The 24,423-nt window shown below is 44.0% G+C and overlaps 1 protein-coding gene across 4 annotated transcripts in view; it reads left to right on the top strand.

Annotated features, from left to right (window-relative positions):
* The window catches only part of LOC120030333 (regulator of G-protein signaling 12-like), a 68,361-nt gene that overhangs the window by 18,013 nt on the left and 25,925 nt on the right, over window positions 1-24,423 (top strand). For all 4 annotated transcript variants that reach the window (XM_038975704.1, XM_038975703.1, XM_038975705.1 and 1 more), the window contains exon 4: window positions 20,696-20,717. In XM_038975704.1, coding sequence (XP_038831632.1) covers window positions 20,696-20,717 — 22 coding nt within the window. The remainder of the gene's footprint in view (window positions 1-20,695; window positions 20,718-24,423) is intronic.

Genomic DNA, 24,423 nt, shown 5'->3' with positions numbered 1-24,423 from the left:
TATGATGCTGATGTTGTGACTTGAAATGCGGTGCAGAAATAGTGTGTTCTTGGGGGGATTAGCAGTTGAAGGAAGAGCTCGACACGCTTTTATCTCGCTGACATCACAGGGCACCAGCGTCGGAGTGTGGGTGGAACGAAATGTGTCCTCAGGCACAGTATTATGGGATGTAAAGAGCAAGCGGCCTGACATTTTCTAAATCTCTCGACAGTGGTGTACTTTTTTCTCCTCCTGCAGAGGTTTCATTGCATTAAATATGCCGCCTCTCTGCCCACGGACCCGAAAAATGGCTAGCTGCCTTGGACTGTTACGTTAACATGGCCAACAAGTCCGGATTAATATAGCTGCAGAACTCAGAAGATGGAAACTCAGTGACCAAACAACCAGATGTGAAAGTGGTTGCTGACTTCGCTGTTCGACCGCCTCGTGACCATAGAAGGAAAGTAACATCTGACCAACCGAGGGCAGAAATACAGTACTGTGTACTCCCACACTTACCAAGTGTTTGGGTTGTTATTATACATGCAGCTCACAGCTTAATGATGTCATCACCGTCATACCAAAACCATTATATAATTTGTCAACAACATCTAGCTAACTGCCTAGTGGGAAAGATGTATACCTATCTAGCCCTCACCACGACCAAGCCCACTACTGCTACTGCTAACACCATCAACCCCACCAGCACCGCCACTACCAGCCATCCCACAACACCAAGCCTCTCTGGCTCACAGCTTCTTAAAAACACCACTCACCTGCATGAGGACCTGAAAAAAATATTCGGAGACGAAGAAATGTTTAAAACTTCTTCGGGGTCGGTGTCCCTTCCATGGGACGGTTGAGCTAACGTAGGCTAATGTGATTAGCATGAGGATGTAAATAACAAGAACATTTCCCGGGACATAGACATATCTGATATTGGCAGAAAGCTTAAATTCTTGTTAATCTAACTGCACTGTCCAATTTACAGTAGCTATTACAGTGAAAGAATACCATGCTATTGTTTGAGGAGAGTACAACATTTTGAACATAAAGTTATTAATAAACAAATTAGGCACATTTGGGCAGTCTTGATACAACATTTTGAACAGAAATGCGTGAAAGAATACCATGCTATTGTTTGAGGAGAGTACAACATTTTGAACATGAAAAGTTATTAATAAACAAATTAGGCACATTTGGGCAGTCTTGATACAACATTTTGAACAGAAGTGCAATGGTTCATTGGATCAGTCTAAAACGTTGCACATACACTTATGCCATCTAGTGGCAAATATCTAAATTGCACCTGGGCTGGAATAATACATTATGGCCTTTCTCTTGCATTTCAAAGATGATGGTACAAAAAAAATACAAAAGAACGGTTGGTTTTTTCCTTGTATTATCTTTTACCAGATCTATTGTGTTATATTCTACTACATTCCTTTCACATTTCCATAAACTTCAAAGTGTTTCCTTTCAAATGGTACCAATAATATGCATATCCTTGCTTCAGGGCCTGAGCTACATGCAGTTAGATTTGGGTGTCATTTTAGGCGAAAATTGAAAAAAGGAGGTAATCCTTATGAGCAGTGCCACACCCCCTCTGCATCCCTCTGGTTGATCCTTTCTTAAAATGTTAAAGCCAAGAATGAGTAATCTTGTATTAGTACTTCAAAACGTTTTGTTGTTGAGGCGATGCTGGTTTGCTTTTCTGAAAGAAGTTTGTTTCTCCTTATGCTTCTGATGTTAACATGTAAAACATTTGTTGGAGTAGCCATCTGATTTGAAATGCAGTTAGGCTATAAAAGGTGTTTAAAAGTTCAGAGTTAAAACTGTCGCTGTGTATTTTTATGCTCTCCATGACTCTTAAAGGAAGGCATTGAGTACTCTGAAGCTGTTTTTAATCTCACAAAAGAAGAAATTAACCAAAATGTGTAAACTGCAGCAAAAGTAGTTTTAAATGCACACACAGCTCCCCTGATAGCCACTATATGCTGTCCAACCTCAAGAACACCCTCTCAAAAACTGTTCACTGCTCTCACAGCCAACAACTGCCATACCAAATATAACTGTAACACAACAAACCACTCCGGAAGAGTACTAAGGGACATCCTCGACAACACAAACCTGAGCATGCTCAACATTGATGAGCCCGCACACATCCACTCCTCCTCCACCTCCACTGCAGACATCCTTGACCTTGTCCTCTGCTCCCCGGACCTGGTTGCTAAACTCCTCAGCTTCTCCGTCAGTCATGACGTGGGAAGTGACCCCCTTTCTGTCCTTGCCTCCTTTTCCCTCCAACTTCAACAAGCACCTGCAAAACAAAGATACAACTACAAGAAAGCAAACTGGGAAAAATACAGAAAATGCATAACAAACATTGCAGCAACAACACAGAACACCAAGGAGCTGGACCAGCTGCCTGAGAGGCTCGGGAGTGTCCTCATTCAGGCCCGATAGAGATTATTTCTCTTACCACCAAGTCAACAACTCCCACCACACATCCTCAGCCTTATCAAGCAGAAGAGAAAGGTCTGGAGTGATTTAATCAGAACAAGAGCACCAAACTTGAAAACAGAAGTTAACTGGCTACAGAATCATAATGTACATCAACTCACCCTTCATAAACAGAAACAGTGGACTGCCTTTTACCACCAGCTAGATCGGGACACCAACCCCGTGACCTTCTGGTAAAAAATCTAAGGCATTAACGGAAACAAAACCAACAATATCATTCCTGTGTTGAAGTCCCAAGACCAACTCATAGAAGTTAACAAAGCAATACTATTCAGAAACCACCTACAAAATGTCCACTCTTACCCCAATGACCTTCTCTTTGACCAAGAATGGAAAAACAAACCTCTCTCCCCACACCAGTAGACCATCCTCTCACCCGATCCCTCACTATTGAAGAAACTAAAATCCATCTGAAAAAAAAGAAAAACAAAGCAACAAGCACCTGATGAATACCTGCACCTCCTTTCCAACCTCTTCCCCTCATGTCTCACCCACGGCCACTTCCCCCTTCCTCGGAAATCTGCAGTTGTTATAATGATTCACAAACCTGGTAAAGACCCATACAACGTCACAAGCTACAGACAAGTCAGCCTCCGCAGCCATGTTGGAAAGCTGTTTGAGAGATTACTCACCCAAAGACTGAGCAGCCACACTGAGGAAATGGGCCTTCATGGAGTCCATCAGGCTGGCTTCAGAAAAACAAGATCAACCACAGATAACATTCTAAGACTTTCAGAAGACATTATTTGGAATAATGGACTGTGATTTCAACTTGCAGACTCCAGTCTTAAACTATGACCCTCCATCAGAAACATCATCACCAGCTTCCTCCACAACCACACAATTAAAGGTCTCCACAGCAATATCCCCACCATTTACCCATGAAGCAATTGTCCCACAGGGGGCAGTCTTAAGCCCACTACTCTTTCTGTTATACATGTCAGACATCTATTAACCCCCCACCCACCATAGGTCAAGTCTCACAGTTTGCTGACGACCTCTGCTACTGGTCCAGCTCCAGCAGTCTATTCAAGAGATAGAGACATGGTTTAACATGTGACGCGTAAAGTTGAACCCACTAAGACCCAATGTGTCCTCTTAGACCTCAAGCTCTATGGCGAAGTAATACAAGTTGAAAAAGAGGCTAAATTCCATGGCATCACTTTTCAGAAGAACATGCACTGGACAACACATATAGCGAACATAGAGAGAGAGGGATGAAAAAGACTCAACCACTTAAAAACCCTGTGCGGAAGAAAATATGGAGCCCCACTGCAGACAATGTTGAAAGTTTATATCAGCTATATATGATCTCTCTTTGAATATGCCCTACCAGCCTGGATAACAGCCTCACCACAGCAGATGAATTGGCTACAGACAATCCAAAAAATAGCTATAAATATGGCCTGCAGACTACCAACCGGTAATAATTTCACCCACAGCATATCTGGACACACAATCAAAGACAGACATTCGGTCATTGGTCAGAAGTTAATTAACAAAGCCATCAATAACCCATCATTGAAGGAAGCTGTGGAAGAGGCCGAATGGACCACAGACACACCCATGTCCAACATGCTACTAGGCTGAAAACTGACCCAACATATCCCTCTATCTCTGACATAGCCATGCACAACTGACTCCAATCATACATTGCCATATTTTATTTTATAAAAAAATAAAAACAATATGAATAATATTTATTACCTTTTTTCTTTTTTTAATATATCCAATTTATTGATATCTAACCCTTTCCCCTACCATCTACCCTTACCCTTATCCGGGTTCATATCCTCTACCACCCCCCACCCAAACCCCATCCCTTACCCTTATCCGGGGTCATATCCTCTACCACCCCCCACCCAAACCCCATCCCTTACCCTTATCCGGGTTCATATCCTCTACCACCCCCCACCCAAACCCCATCCCTTACCCTTATCCGGGTTCATATCCTCTACCACCCCCCACCCAAACCCCATCCCTTACCCTTATCCGGGTTCATATCCTCTACCACCCCCCACCCAAACCCCATCCCTTACCCTAACAAGGGTTCATATCCTACCCCCCCCCCCCCCCCCCCCCCCCCCTCATAGTTACGTGCTTTTATCATAATATAGTTTGTTTTAAATAAAATCATGTTGGGAAAGCACAATAGTTGAACATATAGTCAATTGTTTTCTCAACAGCACCTTTAAATCCATTTAGGCTGGGTGGATGCCTTGCTTTGACCACACCCTCCTTCCTTGCTCCTGGTCTGCCTTGCTTCTCCCACCCATCCATGTGTTTATATGGACAAAAAAGAGCAGATGCTCTGAGCTGTCCAATCAGGCCCAGTGTCTAGTGTCTCAGTATGTATTGAAGCAATCCCTCCCTCGGCATCTAGAAGAGTAGAGTTGTCCATACCTTTTCTTTCTATTTTAATAAAGTTGTTTATCCCCTCCCCCAACCCAAAAGCCTTCCCCTAAACCGGGTCTGTATCCCGTCCTCATCCCCAACCCTTCCCCTAAACCTTTCCTCTAAATTGGGTTCGTATCCTATCCTATATATCTTTATTTCTGTGAACTACAATGCCCCCCACCCTTGTCCCTTGTTGCCCAACCCAAAACCTCACCCGGAAACCGAGAAGAGTGATAGAAGAGGGGATGAATCCCTTAGCTGTCAAGTACCAAGGTTTGTTGTCAAGATTTATTGAATTACTTTGCAACAGTCAGCGCGCTGTTGTCCCATCTATCTGTCTGTGTTGGACAACCTCCTATCAGGGATTCAGGAAGGCTCTGGGAATGAAGCAGTGTGATTCAGCTCTAAGGCCATCTACGCTATTTACCTTCCTTGCTTCCTTTTACTATTAACACTTTCCTTCATACTGATTTGTTTGCAGTACATCCCTTGCCAAGCGTGTGGAAGTTACTTAATGAAGGAAAACCGTGGAACTAGAACTCTGTTTATCATCAAAGGAAACAGTTTAGACATGTCCGAGAGAGAAACTGGTACACTTTTATTCTTATAAAATACAAAATTTACCTCACACCTGTGACTGTATTGCACGGGCATGTTTCCGCACAACCCTGACATTGGGTAAGAGGGGGTGTCATGTTTGAAGTAGTGTGGGAAAAGAGAATGTGGTTGTTCAACGATGCAGGGAATTACTGCGTTTGTTGGTATCTTTGGCCTTGTGTTGGCAGAGAACGTCGAGAAACGGTGCCAAGGTTCTGTCTCCTTAACACCATGGATGTAATTAACATAGATTGTTGTTAGACCAGTTTCTCTCCGATGCTATTGTGAGAGCCCTGCACTATCATTCCTTCTCAGGAGATATTTCAAAAACTTGTCAACCGATATCAATGGACTGAAATATAGTAGGGTATATAATGTTTGCCTTTTAGCAGATGCTTTTATCTGAAGCGACTTACAGTACTGTATACATACTTTTTCAAACCGACGATCCTGTTGTTACAAGCACCGTGCTCTATCAACTGTGCCACAAAACCATGGGCATTAAAATGGAGTTTGTCCCCCCACAGCCCACTCTTCTAGGAAAGCTTTCCACTAGATGTTGGAACATTGCTGCGGAGACTTGTTTCCATTCAGCCACAAGAGCATTAGTGAGGTCGGGCACTGATGTTGGGCGATTAAGCCTGACTCGCAGTGTTCAAATTCAATTTTGTGTTCAAATTCATCCCAAAGGTGTTCGATGTGGTTGAGGTCAGGGCTCTGTGCAGGCCAGTCAAGTTCTTCCACACCGATCTCGACAAACTATTTCTGTATGGACCTCGCTTTGTGCACAGGGGCATTGTCATGCTAAAACAGGAAAGGGCCTTCCCCAATCTGTATCCACAAAGTTGAAGTCATAGTATTGTATAGAATGTAATTGTATGCTGTAATGTTAAGATTTCCCTTCACTGGAACTAAGGGGCCAGCCCGAACCATGAAAAACAGACCCACACTATTATTCCTTCTCCACCAAACTTTACAGTTGGCACTATGCATTCGGACAGGTAGCGTTCTCCTGGCATCCGCCAAAACCAGATTCTTCAGTCGGGCTGCCAGAAGGTGAAGTGGGATTCTTCACTCCAGAGAACACGTTTCCACTGCTCTAGCGTCCAATGGCGACGAGCTTTACACCACTGCAACCAACGCTTGCCATTGCACTTGGTGATCTTAGGCTTGTGTACGGCTGCTCAGCCATGGAAACCCATTTCATGAAGCTCCTGACAAACAGTTATTGTGCTGACGTTGCTTCCAGAGGCAGTTTGGAACTCGGTAGTGAGTGTTGCAACCGAGGACAGGTGAATTTAACATGCTACACGCTTGCTGTTGATCAAAGCAGCAACACCTGTGGTTTGTGCTGTAACGTGCAGCACATGGAATGTGGTCATGGTGTTTCCAGAGGTGGATGTTGCCCCTAAAATGGGATCAGCTTACTCTCCCCATTCCCCATAGGAGGTTAAGCGAAAAGGCAGAACACATTGCAAGGATAGGTGGGTGGATAAAGGATGCATATAAATATGAATGCTTGGATTACTTAGCACCAGTATGTTCGATTTCTTTCTTAGCATTTTTTTTTTTACAGCGGGCCAAACTTTCTAGAAGGAAGATGGGTGGGTGGTTCAAAGGATGGATAGCTCAAGTAAAAGTGAGTCACCCAGTAAAATACTACTTGAGTAATAGTCTAAAAGTATTTGGTTTTAAATATACTTAAGTATCACAAGTAAATGTTATTGCAAAAATGTACTTAAGTATCGAAGTAAAAGTATAAATAATTTCAAATTGTTCATATTAAGCAAACCAGACAGCACAATTTTCATGTTTAAAAAAAAAAATGGATAGCCAGGGGAACACTCCAACACTCAGCCATAATTAACAAAGTTTTTGTGTTTAGTGAGTCTGCCAGATCAGAGGCAGTAGGATGACCATGGATGTTCTCTTGATACGTGTGTAAATTGGACCTTTTTCCAGTCCCGCTAATTCAAAACATAACAAGTACATTTGGGTGTCAGGGAAAATGTATGCAGTAAAAATTACATTATTTTCTTTAGGAATGTAGTGAAGTAAATGTAAATGTGCGCTGAGAGTCGGGAAGCAAGTTCAGGGAGTGAGTGTTTTAATAAAATAAACAGACCATAATACAAAACAAGAACCTTGAACATACATACATACATACATACATACATACATACATACATACATGAAACAATGACATCTGGGGAAGGAACCAAAGGGGGTGACATGTATAGGGCAGGTAATCAAGGAAATTATGGAGTCCAGGTGAGTCTGACGACGCGCATGTGCGCGTAACGATGGTGACAGGTGTGCGCCATAACGAGCAGCCTGGTGACCTAGAGGCTGGAGAATGAGCACATGTGACAGTAAAAGTAAAAGTTGTCAAAAATAAATAGTGAAGTACAGATATCCACAAAAAATACTTAAGTAGTACTTTACACTACTAAATCTAATTTAGATTAGATGGGACCAGTTTATTGTAATATTTCCGTGTATTTTTATACAGCAATCCACATAACTCTCTCTAATCCACTCAGTCTCCGTTTCCCTTCAGAAACGTCTATTTTTGCCTCTGAGAGCTGCCCCGAACTTGTCCCCATGCCAAATACCGATGAGGATAAACTAGATGACTGCATCCCTTCGCCTTTCCCCTGAGGGGACCGACTTAACCGAAACTCCGGTCCCCCCTTGTCTTCTCCCAATGTCCCCGGGTCAGCTCAGGTTCCCAGTATGACCAGTAGAACCAACCGTGCACTAGATCACAAGATCACAGAATTGAGAATTGAATATTACACTCAGGAAGTCAGGGAATGGGACTATCTCAATGTCAAGGCCCAGTCCTTCTCCATTCCTGTTACAGTGCATTCCTGTTACAGTGCATTTTCCACATTTTGTTACATTACAGCCTCATTCTAAAATTGATTAAATATAGTCTTCTTGGGTATGACGCTACAAGCTTGGCACACCTGTATTTTGTGAGTTTCTCCCATTCTTCTCTGCAGATCCTCTCAAGCTCTGTCAGTATAGATGGGGAGCGTCGCTGCACAGCTATTTTCAGGTCTCTCCAGAGATGTTCGATATTGATCTAGTCCGGGCTCTGTCTGGGCCACTCAAGGACATTCAGAGACTTGTCCTGAAGCTGCTCCTGCGTTGTCTTGGCTGTGTGCCTAGGGTCGTTGTCTTGTTGGAAGGTGAACCTTTGCCCCAGTATGAGGTCCTGAGAGCTCTGGAGCAGGTTTTCATCAAGGATCTCTCTGTACTTTAATCCGTTCTTCTTTGCCTCGATCCTGACTAGTCTCTCAGTCCGTTCCTCTGAAAACTATCCCCACAGCATGATACTGCCAATACCATGCTTCACCATAGGGATGGTGCCAGGTTTCCTCCAGACGTGACGCTTGGCATTCATGCCAAAGAGTTCAATCTTGGTTTCATCACACCAGAGAACCTTGTTTCTTATGGTCTGTGAGTGTTTAGGTGCCTTTTGGCAAACTCCAAGTGCACTGTTATGTGCCTTTTACTGAGGAGTGGCTTTCATCTGGCCAGTCTACCATAAAGGCCTGATTGGTGGAGTGCTGCAGAGATGGTTGTACTTCTGGAAAGTTCTCCCATCTCCACAGAGGAGCTCTGTCAGTGACCATGGGGTTCTTGGTCACCTCCCTGACCAAGGCCCTACTCCCTCGATTGCTCAGTTTGGCCGGGCGGCCAGCTCTATGAAGAGTCTTGGTAGTTCCAAACTTCTTCCATTTAAGAATGATGGAGGCCACTTTGTTCTTCGGGACCTTCAATGCTGCAGACATTTTTGGTACCCTTCCCCAGATCTGTGCCTCGACACAAACTTGTCTCGGAACTCTACAGACAATTCCTTCGACCTCATGGTTTGGTTTTTGCTCTGACATGCGCTGTCAACTGTGGGACCTTATATAGACAGGTGTGTGCCTTTCCAAATCATGCCCAATCAATTGAATTTACCACAGGTGGACTGCAATCAAGTTGTAGAAACATCTCAGGGATGATCAATGGAAACAGGATGCACATGAGCTCAACTTTGAGTCTCATAGCAAAGGTTATGAATACTTATGTAAATAAGATATTTCTGTTTTTAATTTTTAATAAATTAACAAAACTGTTTTCGCTTTGTCATTATGGTGTATTGTGTGTAGATTGCTGAGTATTATTATTTTTTAATCAATTTTAGATTAAGGCTGTAACGTAACAAAATGTGGAACTGAATACTTTCCGAAGGATACAGTACCAGTCAAAAGTTTGGACTCACCTACTCATTCCAGGGTTTTTAATTTTTTTTTTTAAATCGTGTTCTATATTGTAGAATAATAGTGAAGACATCAAAACTATGAAATAACACATATGGAATCATGTAGTAACCAAAAAAGTGCTAAACAAATCAAAATATATTTTATATTTGAGATTCTTCAAAGTAGTCACCCTTTGCCTTGATGACAGCTTTGCACACTTGGCATTCTCTCAACTAGCTTCAGGAGGTAGTCACCTGGAATGCATTTAAATTAACAGGTGTGCCTTGTTGAAAGTTTCTTCAAGTGCAGTCGCAAAAACCATCAAGCGCTATGATGAAACTGGCTCTCATGAGGACCGCCACAGGAAAGGAAGACCCAGAGTTACCTCTGCTGCAGAGGATAAATTCATTAGAGTTACCAGCCTCAAGGCCTCGCAAGTTGTGCAGTGGCTCTGTGCCACTAGAAATCCTGGTTCGAGTCCAGGCTCTGTCGCAGCTGCCCATGATCGGTAGACCCATGGGGCGGCGTACAATTGGCCCAGCGTCGTCCGGGTTAGGGGAGGGTTTGGCCGGCAGGGTTGTTCCTGTCCCATCGCGCAGAGACAGGAACTCCTGTGTTGGGCCGGGTGCAATGCTCGCTGACTCGGTCGCCAGGTGTATGGTGCCTCCTCTGACACATTGGTGCGGCTGGCTTCCGGGTTAAGCAGGCGTTGTGTCAAGAAGCAGTGCGGCTTGACCTGGTTGTGTTTCTGAGGACACATGGCTCTCGACCTTCGCCTCTCCCGAGTCCGTACAGGAGTTGCAGCGATAGGACAGGACTGTAACTACCCATAGGATACCACGAAATAGAAAAATGGGTAAAAAAATGTAATAATAGTAATATAAAAAATGAGTTACCAGCCTCAGAAATTGCAGCCCAAATAAATGCTTCACAGAGTTTAAGTAACAGACACATCTCAACATCAGGTCTTCAGAGGAGACTGCATAAATCAGATCTTCATGGTCGAATTGCTGCAAAGAAACCACTACTAAAGGACACCAATAAGGAGAAGAGAATTGCTTGGGCTAAGAAACAATGGATATTAGACCGGTGGAAATCTGTTGTTTGATCTGATGAATCCAAATATGAGGTTTTTGGTTTCAACCGCTGTACCTTTGTGAGACGCAGAGTAGGTGAACGGATGATCTCTGCATGTGTAGTTCCCACCGTGAAGCATTGAGGAGGAGGTGTGATGGTGTGGGGGTGCTTTGCTGGTGAAACTGTCAGTGATTTATTTATAATTCAAGGCACACTTAAGCAGCATGGCTACCACAGCATTCTGCATCGATACGCCATCCCATCTGGTTTGCGCTTAGTGGGACTATCATTTGTTTTTCAACAGGACAATGACCCGACACACCTCCAGGCTGTGTAAGGGCTATTTGACCAAGAAGAAGAGTGATATAGTGCTGCAGCAGATGACCTGGCCTCCACAATCACCCGACCTCAACCCAATTGAGATGGTTTGGGATGAGTTGGACCGCAGAGTGAAGGAAATGCAGCCAACAAGTTCTCAGCATATGTGGAAACTCCTTCAAGATTGTTGGAAAAGCATTCCAGGTGAAGCTGGTTGAGAGAATGCCAAGAGTGTGCAAAGCTGTCATCAAGGCAAAGGGTGGCTACTTTGAAGAATCTCAAATATAAAAAATGTTTATCACTTTTGTGGTTACTATATGATTCCATTTGTGTTATTTCATAGTTTTGATGTCTTCATTATTATTCTACATTGTAGAAATTAGTACAAATTAAGAAAAACCCTGGAATGAGTAGGTGTGTCCAAACTTTTGACTGGTACTGTGTGAAATATATATATATAATCAGTGTTAGCCAGGCCATACTAGGGCAGCAGTGATGGTGATGCCATGTTAGCAAGGAGTTACTGTGTTCGCATTCCTCTCACTGGAGATGTTTACCTTACTCATTCCTGATGCCCCACTTCTCTCAGGGTCAGACACACCAAGCCCAGGCTACATAACAGTCAGAACTGAGTGTTTCCTCCTTGTCCTAGAGACCATATCAATTTAACCCCGCCTGACCCTTCGTAAATATACAGTCACCTTATTTTCTTCTGAGGCATGACATTCGCGCCATTAAGTAATTACTACTGTCACTCTGAATGCAGATATGTCAGTGTGGTGGAACCATCAAAAATGGGTAACTTAATTTAGAATAGATTGGATAACATAGCTGGAATCTCAGACTTTCATAACAGGCCTACTGTACAGTGTGTGGTGTTCAACGTTAAGCTGCAAACATAATCTTTGGGGTAAATCAGTTGAGGAACATTGAGGAAGACTGAACTGGTCCATGCAAGACACATATTCAGACACAGGACACAGGTTACCTCACATCCTAGTTGACTATGATGAAGGAGAGGCTCCCCTCCCATGAGCCTCGAGGGCGTGCAGAGTTAGAGTTAGCCACATAAGATGCTACCACACCCTCGTCCTGCTTTCTCCCCCCTTTCACTCCCACACAATTACAAAATGAATGGGTTTCCCAACCTGAAACTTGTAATTATCCCAGATTCCTCCCCCTTAGTCTCCACCAAAATAGTCCCACTACAGAGAGAGAAATCTTGAAGGGTTGCATGCAGTGTTTTGAAAATCTGGGGTCATCTTATTTGGGTGGTTTTGTTGTAGCGAGCCTTGTGATTTGTGGGCTTGGAGTTTTTCAGCGCATTCGGAAAGTATTCATACCCCTTGACTTTTTCCACATTTTGTTACGTTACAGCCTTATATAGTTTTCCTCATCAATCTGCACACAATACCCAATTATGACAAAGCGAAAATACGTTTTTAGAAATGTTTGCAAATTTATTCAAAATAAAAAGCAGAGCAAAGGGAACAACTACTTCAGGTCTCAGAGCGAGTGACGTCACCGATTGAAATGCTATTAGCGCGCACCACCGCTAACTAGCCAGCCATTTCACATCGGTTACATTCACCCCCCTTTTGACCTACTCCTTTTCCGCAGCAACCAGTGATCCGGGTCAACAGCATCAATGTAACAGTTTAATCCATCCCCCCGCCGGGCTCGAACCAGGGACCCTCTGCACACACCGACAACAGTCACCCACGAAGCATCGTTACCCATTGCGCCACAAATGCCGCAGCCCTTGCAGAGCAAGGGGAACAACTACTTCAGGTCTCAGAGCGAGTGACGTCACCGATTGAAACGCTATTAGCGCGCACCACCGCTAACTAGCTAGCCATTTCACATCGGTTACACATGTCAAAGAAAAAACCAAGCCATGAGTTCGAAGGAATTGTCCGTAGAGCTCCTGATTGTGTCGAGGCACAGATCTGGGGAAGGGTACCAAAATACCAAAACAATTCTGCAGCATTGAAGGTCCCCAAGAACACAGTGGCATTCTTAAATGGAACCACCAAGACTCTTCCTAGAGCTGGCCGTCTGGCCAAACTGAGCAATCGGGGGAGAAGGGCCTTGGTCAGGGAGGTGACCAAGAACCGGATGGTCACTCAGACGGCGCTCCAGAGTTCCTCTGTGGAGATGAGAGATTCCTCCAGAAGGACAACCACCTCAGCAGCACTCCACCAATCAGACCTCTATGGTAGAGTGGCCAGACGGACGCCTCTCCTCAATAAAAGGCAGGTGACAGTGTGCTTGGAGTTTGCCAAAAGGCACGTAAAGGACTCTCTGACCATGAGAAACATTATTCTCTGGCTGATGAAACCAAGATTGAGCTCTTTGGCCTGAATACCAAGCGTCATGCCTGGAAGAAACCTGGCACCATCCCTATGGTGAAGTATGGTGGTGGCAGATCCATGCTGTGAGGATGTTTTTTAGCGGCAGGGACTGAGAGACTTGTCAGGATCGAGGGAAAGATGAACGGAGAAAAGTACAAAGAGATCCTTGATTGAAACCAGCTCCAGAGCCCGGACTTGAACCCGATCGAACATCTTTGGAGAGACCTAAAAATAGTTGTACAGCAACGCTCCCCATCCAACCTGACAGAGCTTGAGATGATCTGCAGAGAAGGATGGGAGAAACTCTCAAAATACAGGTGTACCAAGCTTGTAGCCTCATACACAAGAAGACTCAAGGCTGTATGATAATAAATATAAATGTGATATTTCAGTTTTTGCTTAGTCATTGTGGCTAAGCAAAAACTTGTAGATTGATGAGGGAAAAAATTAGCGAATCAATTTTAGAATATGGCTGTAACGTAACAAAATATGAAAAAAGTCAAGGGATCTGAATACTTTCCAAAGGCACTGTATATATACATACACACATACACACACACACGTCATCCACACACATCAGCTCAGGGGGACAATGGCTGCCGTTTACATGCAAATTTAGAAAGATCTTAAATGACAGTAAAAGGCCCTTCATGCATTCATCTTAAGATAGCTAGGTGAGACAACCACGTATCACAATTGTAAAAAGTCGGTGCTAGTAGGAAAAGACAATTGCAATTTTTCTTTATGTGCACTGCTCAAAAAAATAAAGGCAACACTTAAACAACACAATGTAACTCCAAGTCAATCACACTTCTGTGAAATCAAACTGTCCACTTAGGAAGCAACACTGATTGACAATAAATTTCACATGCTGTTGTGCAAATGGAATAGATAAAAGGTGGAAATTATAGGCAATTAGCAAGACACCCCCAATAAAGGAGTGGTTTTGCAGGTGGTGACCACAGACCACTTCTCAGTTCCTATGCTTCCTGGCTGATGTTTTGGTCACTTTTGAATGCTGGCGGTGCTTTCACTCTAGTGATAGCATGAGACGGAGTCTACACCCCACACAAGTGGCTCAGGTAGTGCAGCTCATCCAGGATGGCACATCAATGCGAGCTGTGGCAAGAAGGTTTGCTGTGTCTGTCAGCGTAGTGTCCAGAGCATGGAGGCGCTACCAGGAGACAGGCCAGTACATCAGGAGACGTGGAGGAGGCCGTAGGAGGGCAACAACCCAGCAGCAGGACCGCTACCTTTGTGTTGTTTAAGTGTTCCCTTTATTTTTTTGAGCAGTGTATTTTTTTTAAAAGACGATACTCTTTGAAGAGGTGTTGTTTTAGAAATTTTTCAGAAGATGGGCAGGGACTCTGCTGTCCTAGCATCGGGAAAGCTGGTTCCACCATTGTGGTGCCAGTCATCTAACCATCGTTCATGAGCTCATCATCACATCTGAGCTGATGATACACAGTGTGTATCAGACCTACAGTGGCTTTGTCGCGCCAATAACATTTTTGGACACAAGTCATAATCTCTAAAGAACACAACACAAGGCTGTCTCTCTGTCTGGGGGTTTCTTCAGTTGGTCGCATATCGCCAGAGGAGTCTCTCTTCTCTTTCTTCTCCTCACTCGGTTGTGGAGGAAATGTCTCTTCCATCTTATCAGTCGCTGCGTCCTTGCCCTCCCTCCCTCAAAAGGAAGTGGCTTCCAAGGCTTTCTCTTGTAATTATTTTCGGAGGCATAGTTTGTTGTCTGCCATAAGATAGCAGGCAGAGATTAGTTGTCTTCTTCAATTTGAGATTGATTTGTTTAGAACTCGACCAGTGCTGCCTGGGTCTCGTTGACATCGGAGTGTTCGTTTTTTGCATAGGAATACAGGGAGGATATAGGGAGGAAAGGAAATATTTGAGTAATTGATTTGGCTCTGGTTGTGGGGAATGTTGGCTCAGTGTCATTAAGTACACTTTTGGAGTCTCATCATAAAATGCCTTCAGTTTGATGATTAGAAGCCCTGGGACCCAAAAGACAATGGTTGGGACAGACTAAGGCATTTTGGGAAATGTCAGTAATCAATTGTGGCAATTTTCTGCAAGGCTTTCTTCTTACAGCCAGGTAATTCAGTAAGGTAGAATGGTAAGCATGACAGTTGGATGAGGAGCAGATCTAAAGAGATGCTTTAAGTGAAAGCAAAACATATTGATTGGTTACTGCTTGTTTGTGTTGTGTGAAGTTGTACACATTCTCAGAGCTAAATTGAGATGAACTCACCAACCCTGAACTGTCCACCCCAAGATGTGAAAGAGTCAAGAGGTCAGGAGGGCTGTTTTTATTCTGATTATTCATTAGGGTCTGACTAATTTGGTCTATTTTCACCAGATTCTAATTACAGCTTGTCAGATGTTATTTATTATTATACACACCCTCTCTCTCTTCCCCCTTCTCTCGCTCTCACTCTTTTGAAACAGTCCCTGACTGATAAACATGAATAGACTCGCAGGAAGAGTAGCTGCTGCATCAGAAGCAGCTAAGGGGGATCCTAATATAATCGTAAAATGCGTAGACCATAATAGATCATGTTTGAATGCACTAGGACAGGAAAAAAATCCACCCTAAAATCTTGCATGTTAAGAAGTACTGCATGTGAAAGCACAATTACACTGCACTTTCAGGTCATGAGGCAACGAGTGTTTAGAGAGGAATTAAATGCAATCAGGCTTGTCCATTAGCTATGGGAAAACCTCAGAATGGGCCACCCATGTTAAGGAAAATAGAGTGGGTCCAAAGCAATCTGCAGGCAGATCCCAGAGATTGCCAAAAAGCAGCAGAAATGCGACTCAGTCCGACTCCAATGCCAAAGGTTTGGAAACGTATTTTCCTTCTCTTTTGTGCTAGTAGAACCAGTCAAATAGTTGACATGATTCTTTTCATGAAATCATACATTGTTTTCTTGGTTATAGCAATTGTCCATTAATTTTGTAGTTGTAGTTGATAGTTATGGTGGAACAAATTATAGCTGACTGGTGCAACCTGATGAGGATAAAAAAACTGGAGCAGAAATGTAAGGATGTTAATAAATACTAAATCTGATTGAACATTAATCTGGTTTCAATTTAGCAGTGACTCCAGCCTTCTCGAAGCAATGAATATAGAATACTGTGTCTGGAAACAAAGGGGGGGGGGTTATTTAATCTGAAAGTCTAACGCCCTATGGTGGCAGAGGCTGTACTGTATTGCTCGTGTGGATCGCCACGGTAACAAAAAGCACAGGAGTATAGGGGAACAGAGCTTCCCCTGTCTGATACCTCGTCAAATTTCCCCGGCTCGCTCTGACTTGTACAGACATGGTGGCAGCGTTTGGGTGGGGAGTGTTCAGGTATGCGCTCAGACACACATCTGTCTGCCTGTTAGCATACACCAGACTCTGAGAATAATGAGTCTCAAAAAGAGACTCTCCTTCAAGAAAACCTGGTATTTCAACACTGTAAGTAAACTTCTGACAACTTTATAGGACAGTTTCACTCTTTTGTCTGGTGGTGGTGAAGGACTCAGCTGCTTTAGTCATTACTTTCCACAGTTATGATTTGAGAGAGAGGAACTGTGAAGGTTGTGAAGGCATTTCTCTCTCTGGCTCTACTGGTGTGATCGACAGAGTTCATCTCTCTTAACACGGTTCTAGGGACACGAGCATGCCTAAACAAGTCAAGAAGTGTGATGTGATTTGAATGTGTGGTGTTTAGGACAAAGCATCATCAGTGTTGGAAATGTATGCATAGCTTGTGCCCACCATACTGTATGTTAATACTTACATTGGAAAAGTCATTTTTTTTCTCTCTCTTAACCTGATTGGGCTTGTACGTTGTCGCACCTGATATGTTCTTTACATCCCCCATTGCTGTCTTGCTCTTCAATTTATCTTTATATCGTCTTTGTCATGCTTCATTGGATTGCACTATCCGATGTTGCCTACATTACTTTTGAGAAATCCCTGTATAATCTGTGTCCCCTGGAGCTCTCTACCAGCACCTAGGCTATATGAAAACCTCATAACTTCAGTAAATTACACTTTAGCAGTGTCTTTTCCAAATAGTGGATTAGGACCCGCTGGCGATGGATCACTAAAACCTGGATTGTAGCTAGAAACATAGCTTTGTCTATTTTGTAAGACCTTTGTTGGCTACTAATGATATTCTGCTCAAGGCTTGTCCTGCCTAGTGCCACCCATGGATAGAGCTTGTCTGCGGGGTGTCACTGGAGGTGTGAACAGAGGAAGAGAGCAGAGCAGTTGAGACAACAGAAGTGGCCAGCCATCACTTGATCTCTTCACCGTTCTGTATTGCTGTGGAAGCAATAACGAGCTGGAAAACACACAGAGGTGTATGTGTGGTCTCATTAACCCCTGTAGGCTGCTACACACTCACACACAGACACACACACACACACGCTCCGTTTCATTAATCAACAGAGCTGTAACAACTTTAATAGGTGTGGCGACAACTTTAGCCTTCATGATGTTAAAGGCAACCTGACATGACTTGTGACGTGACCTGATGTTTTCATTCATCAGAAATACTTCTCATATGACGCATAGTAATTTAGAAGGGCAGGTATTAGGTTGGCTAACATCCGCAGTGTGTCATGATGAGATTTACTGTGACATGCTCTCCTATGAGTCGTCATGAATGAAAGATTGGTTGGGAAGGGAGTTCATTATCCTCGAGAACAGGATATGGCTGACATCTCAACTCTTTGAACACCAATCTCAAACTACTACTAGGTCTGTACAGGCTACGACTCTAGTGACTCCCCTGTATAATTTCATGGTTTCAGTAGGGACTTTTTACGAGTTCAAACATGCCAAGACGTATGTCATAGATGATGGCGGTCTAGTTTAGAATGAAACATGGTTTCTGGAGACTACTGTGTATTTAGGATGGTGGTTTAGGTGCTAGAGCTGCTGCTACCACTGAAGCAACAGTCGTTTTGAGCGGGTGCTCTCTACATTTTATTCCTCTATTTTCTATTGACCTCTTCATCTTCTCTCTCTTTGACTCCTGACTATATGTGGCCTAGCCACCACAGAAGAGGCCCAGGCTGTATGTGTCACGTCTACTCCCGCCCCCCCCCCCCCTGGCGCTTGAGGGCGCCAAGCTGCCCTGCATCACGCACTCCTGCCATCTATTACACACACCTGCCTTCCCTCATCACGCGCATCAGCGATATTGGACTCACCTGGACTCATTCATCACCTGTTTATTTCCTCCCCTATATTTGTCAGTTCCCTTGCTCTGTTCCCTGCTGCTGCATTGATTGTTCTTTGTCTGTATTACTCGTTTGCTGACGCTGTTCCTGTCTCCTTCCATGTCCGTTCTATATTAAATGTTTGACTCCCCGTACCTGCTTCGTCTCTCCAGTGTCATTCCATGTGACAGTATGGGACAGTATGGGTTTGGTTCAGCAGCCTTGTGGTTGTTGAGTGAAGACTAGATGTTGTGGTTCTTGGGACTACACTCTCTTCACCTCTGTGAGAGGGGGAAAATGCTGATGCGACATTTACATGTGGTCACCATCACTCCCATAATGGAATGGACCACAATGGGTGCACATGACCGTGATCCTTACCCTAACATGGTCAAACAACATTAGCCAGCCACTGACTAACTGGTAATGGGCAGGTACAAAATATGTCTGGTCATATTCCTCAAGTCATTGATCAATGTTATTTTAGATGCATAAATGACTTCTCCCAGCTGTGACCAATAGTAGATCCACAAAGAAAGGATATCTTATTATGCACTCCTTTAACTTAAAACATTGCTAATTAGGCCTATGCATAGAAATATTTTTAAGTAATTTCAAATCAAATATCATTGGGGTGGCAGGGTAGCCTAGTGGTTAGAGCGTTGGACTAGTAACCAGAAGGTTGCAAGTTCAAATCCCCTAGCTGACAAGGTACAAATCTGTTGTTCTGAACAGGCAGTTAACCCACTAGGCAGTCATTGAAAATAAGAATTTGTTCTTAACTGACTTGCCTAGTAAAATAATAAAATAAAATTGGTCATATACACATGGTTAGCAGATGTTATTGTGACTTTATCAAAATGCTTATGTTATGTTGATGACAACTTTCAAATCTCTTCAATTTCAACTTTCAAGTCTCTAGATCTGATTTATATTCCACAATATTGTTGAAATCCATTGATATCCAAAATCAGGGCTTGAATTATCTCCAGCCTTGCTGGAAGTGGCCTGTCTAGACATATATCCCAGCACATTCGCAATTTGAAGTGGCTTCTCGAATGCTTGTCGGGCATCAGACTCTCTTTCTTAATGAATCCTCCAACATACTGATTTAAAGAGTGCTCTTGGAAAGAATGATGCTCCATTCATTTCCTTTGCGGCATGTGAAAATATTGTAATTTTTTGGGCTCTAAATCTTTATTTTCTATCTAAACTGATGTTAACAGGTATATCTGGCTTTCTGACATTCTTCTTCCAGCAATGTCTTCTAATTCTGTTTGCCATGTGAATATATAAAATCAAGTCAGGGATTGGTTGTGTGAGAGCATCACGCTAATAAATATGCCAGTGAAATACCAACACTTTGGTGAAATGCAATTGTTGAGTCTTTCCAAAGAAGCTTGTTGGAATGACTCTTCACTCTGTGACCTATAGCCTTGTATAGACTTTTATAGCCCACCCAGCCCCTGAATTAGCATGAGAAAAGTGGCCCATTACTGCAAGCAACGGCCTCTTAAGTGGCTCCTCATAATGACTTCTGATCTGACCACGACACCAGCGAGAGGGATTGTGCTACTTCTTAGTCTTTGTGTCTGTGTGTGTGAAAGAGAGTGTGTGTGTTTGTCTGTGTGTGTGTTTCTCGTTATTTGTCTGAGTATGTTCTTGTGTGTTCAAGACGTGTGAGTCGTAGGTGGTGAATGTGTGTGGTGAGGGGAGGGCCACGATCTTGAGGTGTGACCAGCTGTGTGTGCAGAGGCCCTTGGTCCACCCACATCCCTACATTAATGGCCCCTGATTAGAGAACAGGGGCCCTCCCCTTGCAGTAACACACACACTCACACTGGTGGGATGTCTGGAGAGACACTGTTTCTCAGGCTCCAGTTGTTAATTGCCTCAGAGCAGGAGGAGGACATGAGGGCAGCTTCTCACTCATGTCTCTCTTTGTTCTCTTTCAGTCGACTGCTTCCTCAGATGCTGGTGAGTACGTTTATCTTTTCTTTTCATTACACCCATTCTGACATTTAGCTACTTTATCCGTGATATCAAAACACAGCAAAGAGATTTGTTGCATGCAGCTGTATGTACTAGCTGACAAAATTAGTTTATTTTTTATTTTAATTTTTATCCCATTTTCGTGGTATCCAATCGCTAGTAATTACTATCTTGTCTCATCGCTACAACTCCCGTACGGGCTCGGGAGAGACGAAGGTCGAAAGCCATGCGTCCTCGGAAGCACAACCCAACCAAGCCGCACTGCTTCTTAACACAGCGCGCATCCAACCCGGAAGCCAGCCGCACCAATGTGTCAGAGGAAACACCGTGTACCTGGCCCCCTTGGTTAGCTCGCACTGCGCCTGGCCCGCCACAGGAGTCGCTGGAGCGCGATGAGACAAGGATATCCCTACCGGCCAAACCCTCCCTAACCCGGACGACGCTATGCCAATTGTGCGTCGCCCCACGGACCTCCCGGTCGCGGCCGGCTGCGACAGAGCCTGGGCGCGAACCCAGAGACTCTGGTGGCGCAGTTAGCACTGCGATGCAGTGCCCTAGACCACTGCGCCACCCGGGAGGCCCCACAAAATTAGTTTTAAGTTCAACTAAGAGTTCCTAAACAAGCCCCGGACCAATTAGGGCATTTTGTCCCGCCATACACTCGTACAAAAAAAGGTTCCAATAATGGTCACTTTGTGTGCATTTGTTTAGAATGTGACTTTCTATGTTTCCAGTTTTTTTTTTATTACACTTTCCACCACACGCAATTCGGAAGTTATTGACTAGAACAGGCACACAGAATATGATGTCAACCTATTTATTTACGACTTTAACAAGAGGCGCTTGTGCAGGGGTTTTAGGGTTTGGTGTTTGCTGTCTGTTCCCCATTTCACAGACGTTTAATAATGTTTGCTGGGGCCTCCCGGGTGGCGCAGTGGTCTAGGGCACTGCATCGCAGTGCTAACTGCGCCACCAGAGTCTCTGGGTTCGCGCCCAGGCTCTGTCGCAGCCGGCCGCGACCGGGAGGTCCGTGGGGCGACGCACAATTGGCATAGCGTCGTCCGGGTTAGGGAGGGTTTGGCCGGTAGGGATATCCTTGTCTCATCGCGCTCCAGCGACTCCTGTGGCGGGCCGGGTGCAGTGCGCGCTAACCAAGGGGGCCAGGTACACGGTGTTTCCTCCGACACATTGGTGCGGCTGGCTTCCGGGTTGGAGGCGCGCTGTGTTAAGAAGCAGTGCGGCTTGGTTGGGTTGTGCTTCGGAGGACGCATGGCTTTCGACCTTCGTCTCTCCCGAGCCCGTACGGGAGTTGTAGCGATGAGACAAGATAGTAATTACTAGCGATTGGATACCACGAAAATTGGGGAGAAAATGGGATAAAAAATAAATAAAATATAATAATAATAATGTTTGCTGAACGCCACGGTCAATGGAGCTTCGGCGTTGCCGCTGCTTACCGCATTTTCTGAGGTTTTGGTTCAGACACCCTATGCTATTTACCCTGTGTTACTCATTAACAAAGTAACACAGGCCCAATATTTTCTCTCTGCTGGCAAACACAATATTCCCAACACCCGAATCTAATACAGCTAACTCCAAACCAAATATCTTGTCAACTCCAAACCAAATATAATGTCACCGAGGTCAATTGGCAGAGTTGAAATAAAAATATAAACAAATGTCTGGGACAAATTGATTGCCGCGATAGAAAATGGAATACGACTCTTGCGTCTTTGAATGGGAGATGTAATGGTCTGTAAAATCAGCTTGTTTTATGCCTCTGTTGGCACATGTACTGATTCAGCTGGGTGAATTGGCTAACAAAGGCATGAGATGCTATAGTTAGACTGCATGCCGTGACATTACTCACAGCATTGTAAAGTAGTCAGTCACGAACAGTCATGATTTGGTGTCTACGGTGTCATGTAATATTTGCAATAGCATGAAGAAACTTTGCTTGATAAACCTCAATTGAAACTACATCTATTTGTAATTCCTCCTGTGCTTCTGCATGCTTATCAGTGATTAGATACCTTGGTGCTGGAGGCTATGGATGAATCTTAGATTATTCTCAGTGTAGTGTTTTCAGGAAACTCCCAACAGAGGCTATTCAAATTCCTCAATTTTGGTAACATGTCTTCCTTTTGTGTTTTTGCTATTGTGCTTTCTCTGATTGGTGGGACTTACAGCCATGAAATTGCCATCTGGTGCCATGATAGCAAGTACTAACTGTGAGTCCTTAGAGGTACTTGTTTAAATCGGCCTAGTTGTCTAGATTCCACAGCTCCGAAGCTATTCCCTTCTTTTGGGTGTTTGTAAAGATCTAGAGTAATAGCCTCGTCCACCGTCTTTTAGAGTATAGTGATCATGTCCCCCCCGTGTGTGTCCCTGAATTACCTCTCTCTGCTGTAGACGATGGTGGCAGGGTGCAATATAATGGTGGTGGGTTGCAATATAATGGTGGTGGGTTGCAATATAATGGTGGTGGGTTGCAGCACTATAAGGGCTGTTGTTGTTAGAGCAGTCGCTGTCACAAACCCCTTTTCCCCTAACCAATCAATCAATGAAATGTATTTATGAAGCTCTTTTACATCAGCAGATGTCACAAAGTGCTTATACAGAAACCCAGACTAAAGCCCCAAACAGCAAGCAATGCAGATGTAGAAGCGTGGTGGCTAGGAATAACTCCATAGAAAGGCAGGATCCTAGGAAGAAACCTAGAGAGGAACCAGGTTCAGAGAGGGGTGGCCAGTCCTCTTCTGGCTGTGCCCAGTGGAGATTATAAGAGTTCATAGCAATTAAGTCCAGATTATTGGGACGGCATGGGAGAGCACTAGCAAGCCAATGACTCAGCCCCTGTAATAGAATCAGATGCAGAGAATACCAGTGGAGAGAGAGAGAGGAGCCGGCCAGGCAGAGACAGCAAGGGTGTTTCGTCACTCCAGTGCCTTGCCGTTCACCTTAGCAGTAAAGACCTAAAGATTGCATCACTCAAATGGATTGACAGACCATTCCATAAAAATGGAGCTCTATAGGAGAAGGCCCTTCCTCCAGCTGTTTGCTTAGATATTCTAGGAACAATAAGGAGGCCTACTTCTTGTGACCGTAGCGTACGTGTAAGTATGTACGGCAGGACCAAATCAGAGACATAGGCAGTAGCAAGTCCATGTAATGCTTTGTAGGTTAGCATTCAAACCTTGAAATCAGGAAGCCAGAGGCTAGCACTGTAGTAATATGATTGAATTTTCTGCTTCTAGACAAGATTCTAGCAGCCGTATTTAGCACTAGCTGAAGTTTATTTAGTGCTATATCCGGATAGCCGGAGAGTAGAGCATTGCAGTAGTCTAATCTTGAAGTGACAAAAGCAGCAGATCTCTTTGTTTCTTGGGACCTAGAACTAGCATCTCTGTTTTGTCCGTGTTTAAAAGCAAAACATTTGCCGCTGTCCACTTCCTTATGTCTGAAACAGGCTTCCAGGATAGGCAATTTCGGGGCTTCGCCGTGTTTTATTAAAATGTACAGCTAGCTGTGTGCCATCTGCATAGAAGTTGACATTGTGTTTCCGAATGACCAAGAGGTAGCGTATATAATGAAAACAATAGTGGTCCTAAAACAGAACCTTGAGGAATACCGAAACTTACATTTACCACCTTAACGAGTGCGTTCTCAGTACTATGATGGGCTCTAAAAC

The sequence above is a fragment of the Salvelinus namaycush genome, chromosome 36 (genome assembly GCF_016432855.1).
Source record: "Salvelinus namaycush isolate Seneca chromosome 36, SaNama_1.0, whole genome shotgun sequence".
Taxonomy (NCBI): Eukaryota; Metazoa; Chordata; class Actinopteri; order Salmoniformes; family Salmonidae; genus Salvelinus; species Salvelinus namaycush.
Note: the sequence above shows the minus strand (reverse complement) of the source record. Positions and strands in the feature narration are given on the sequence as shown.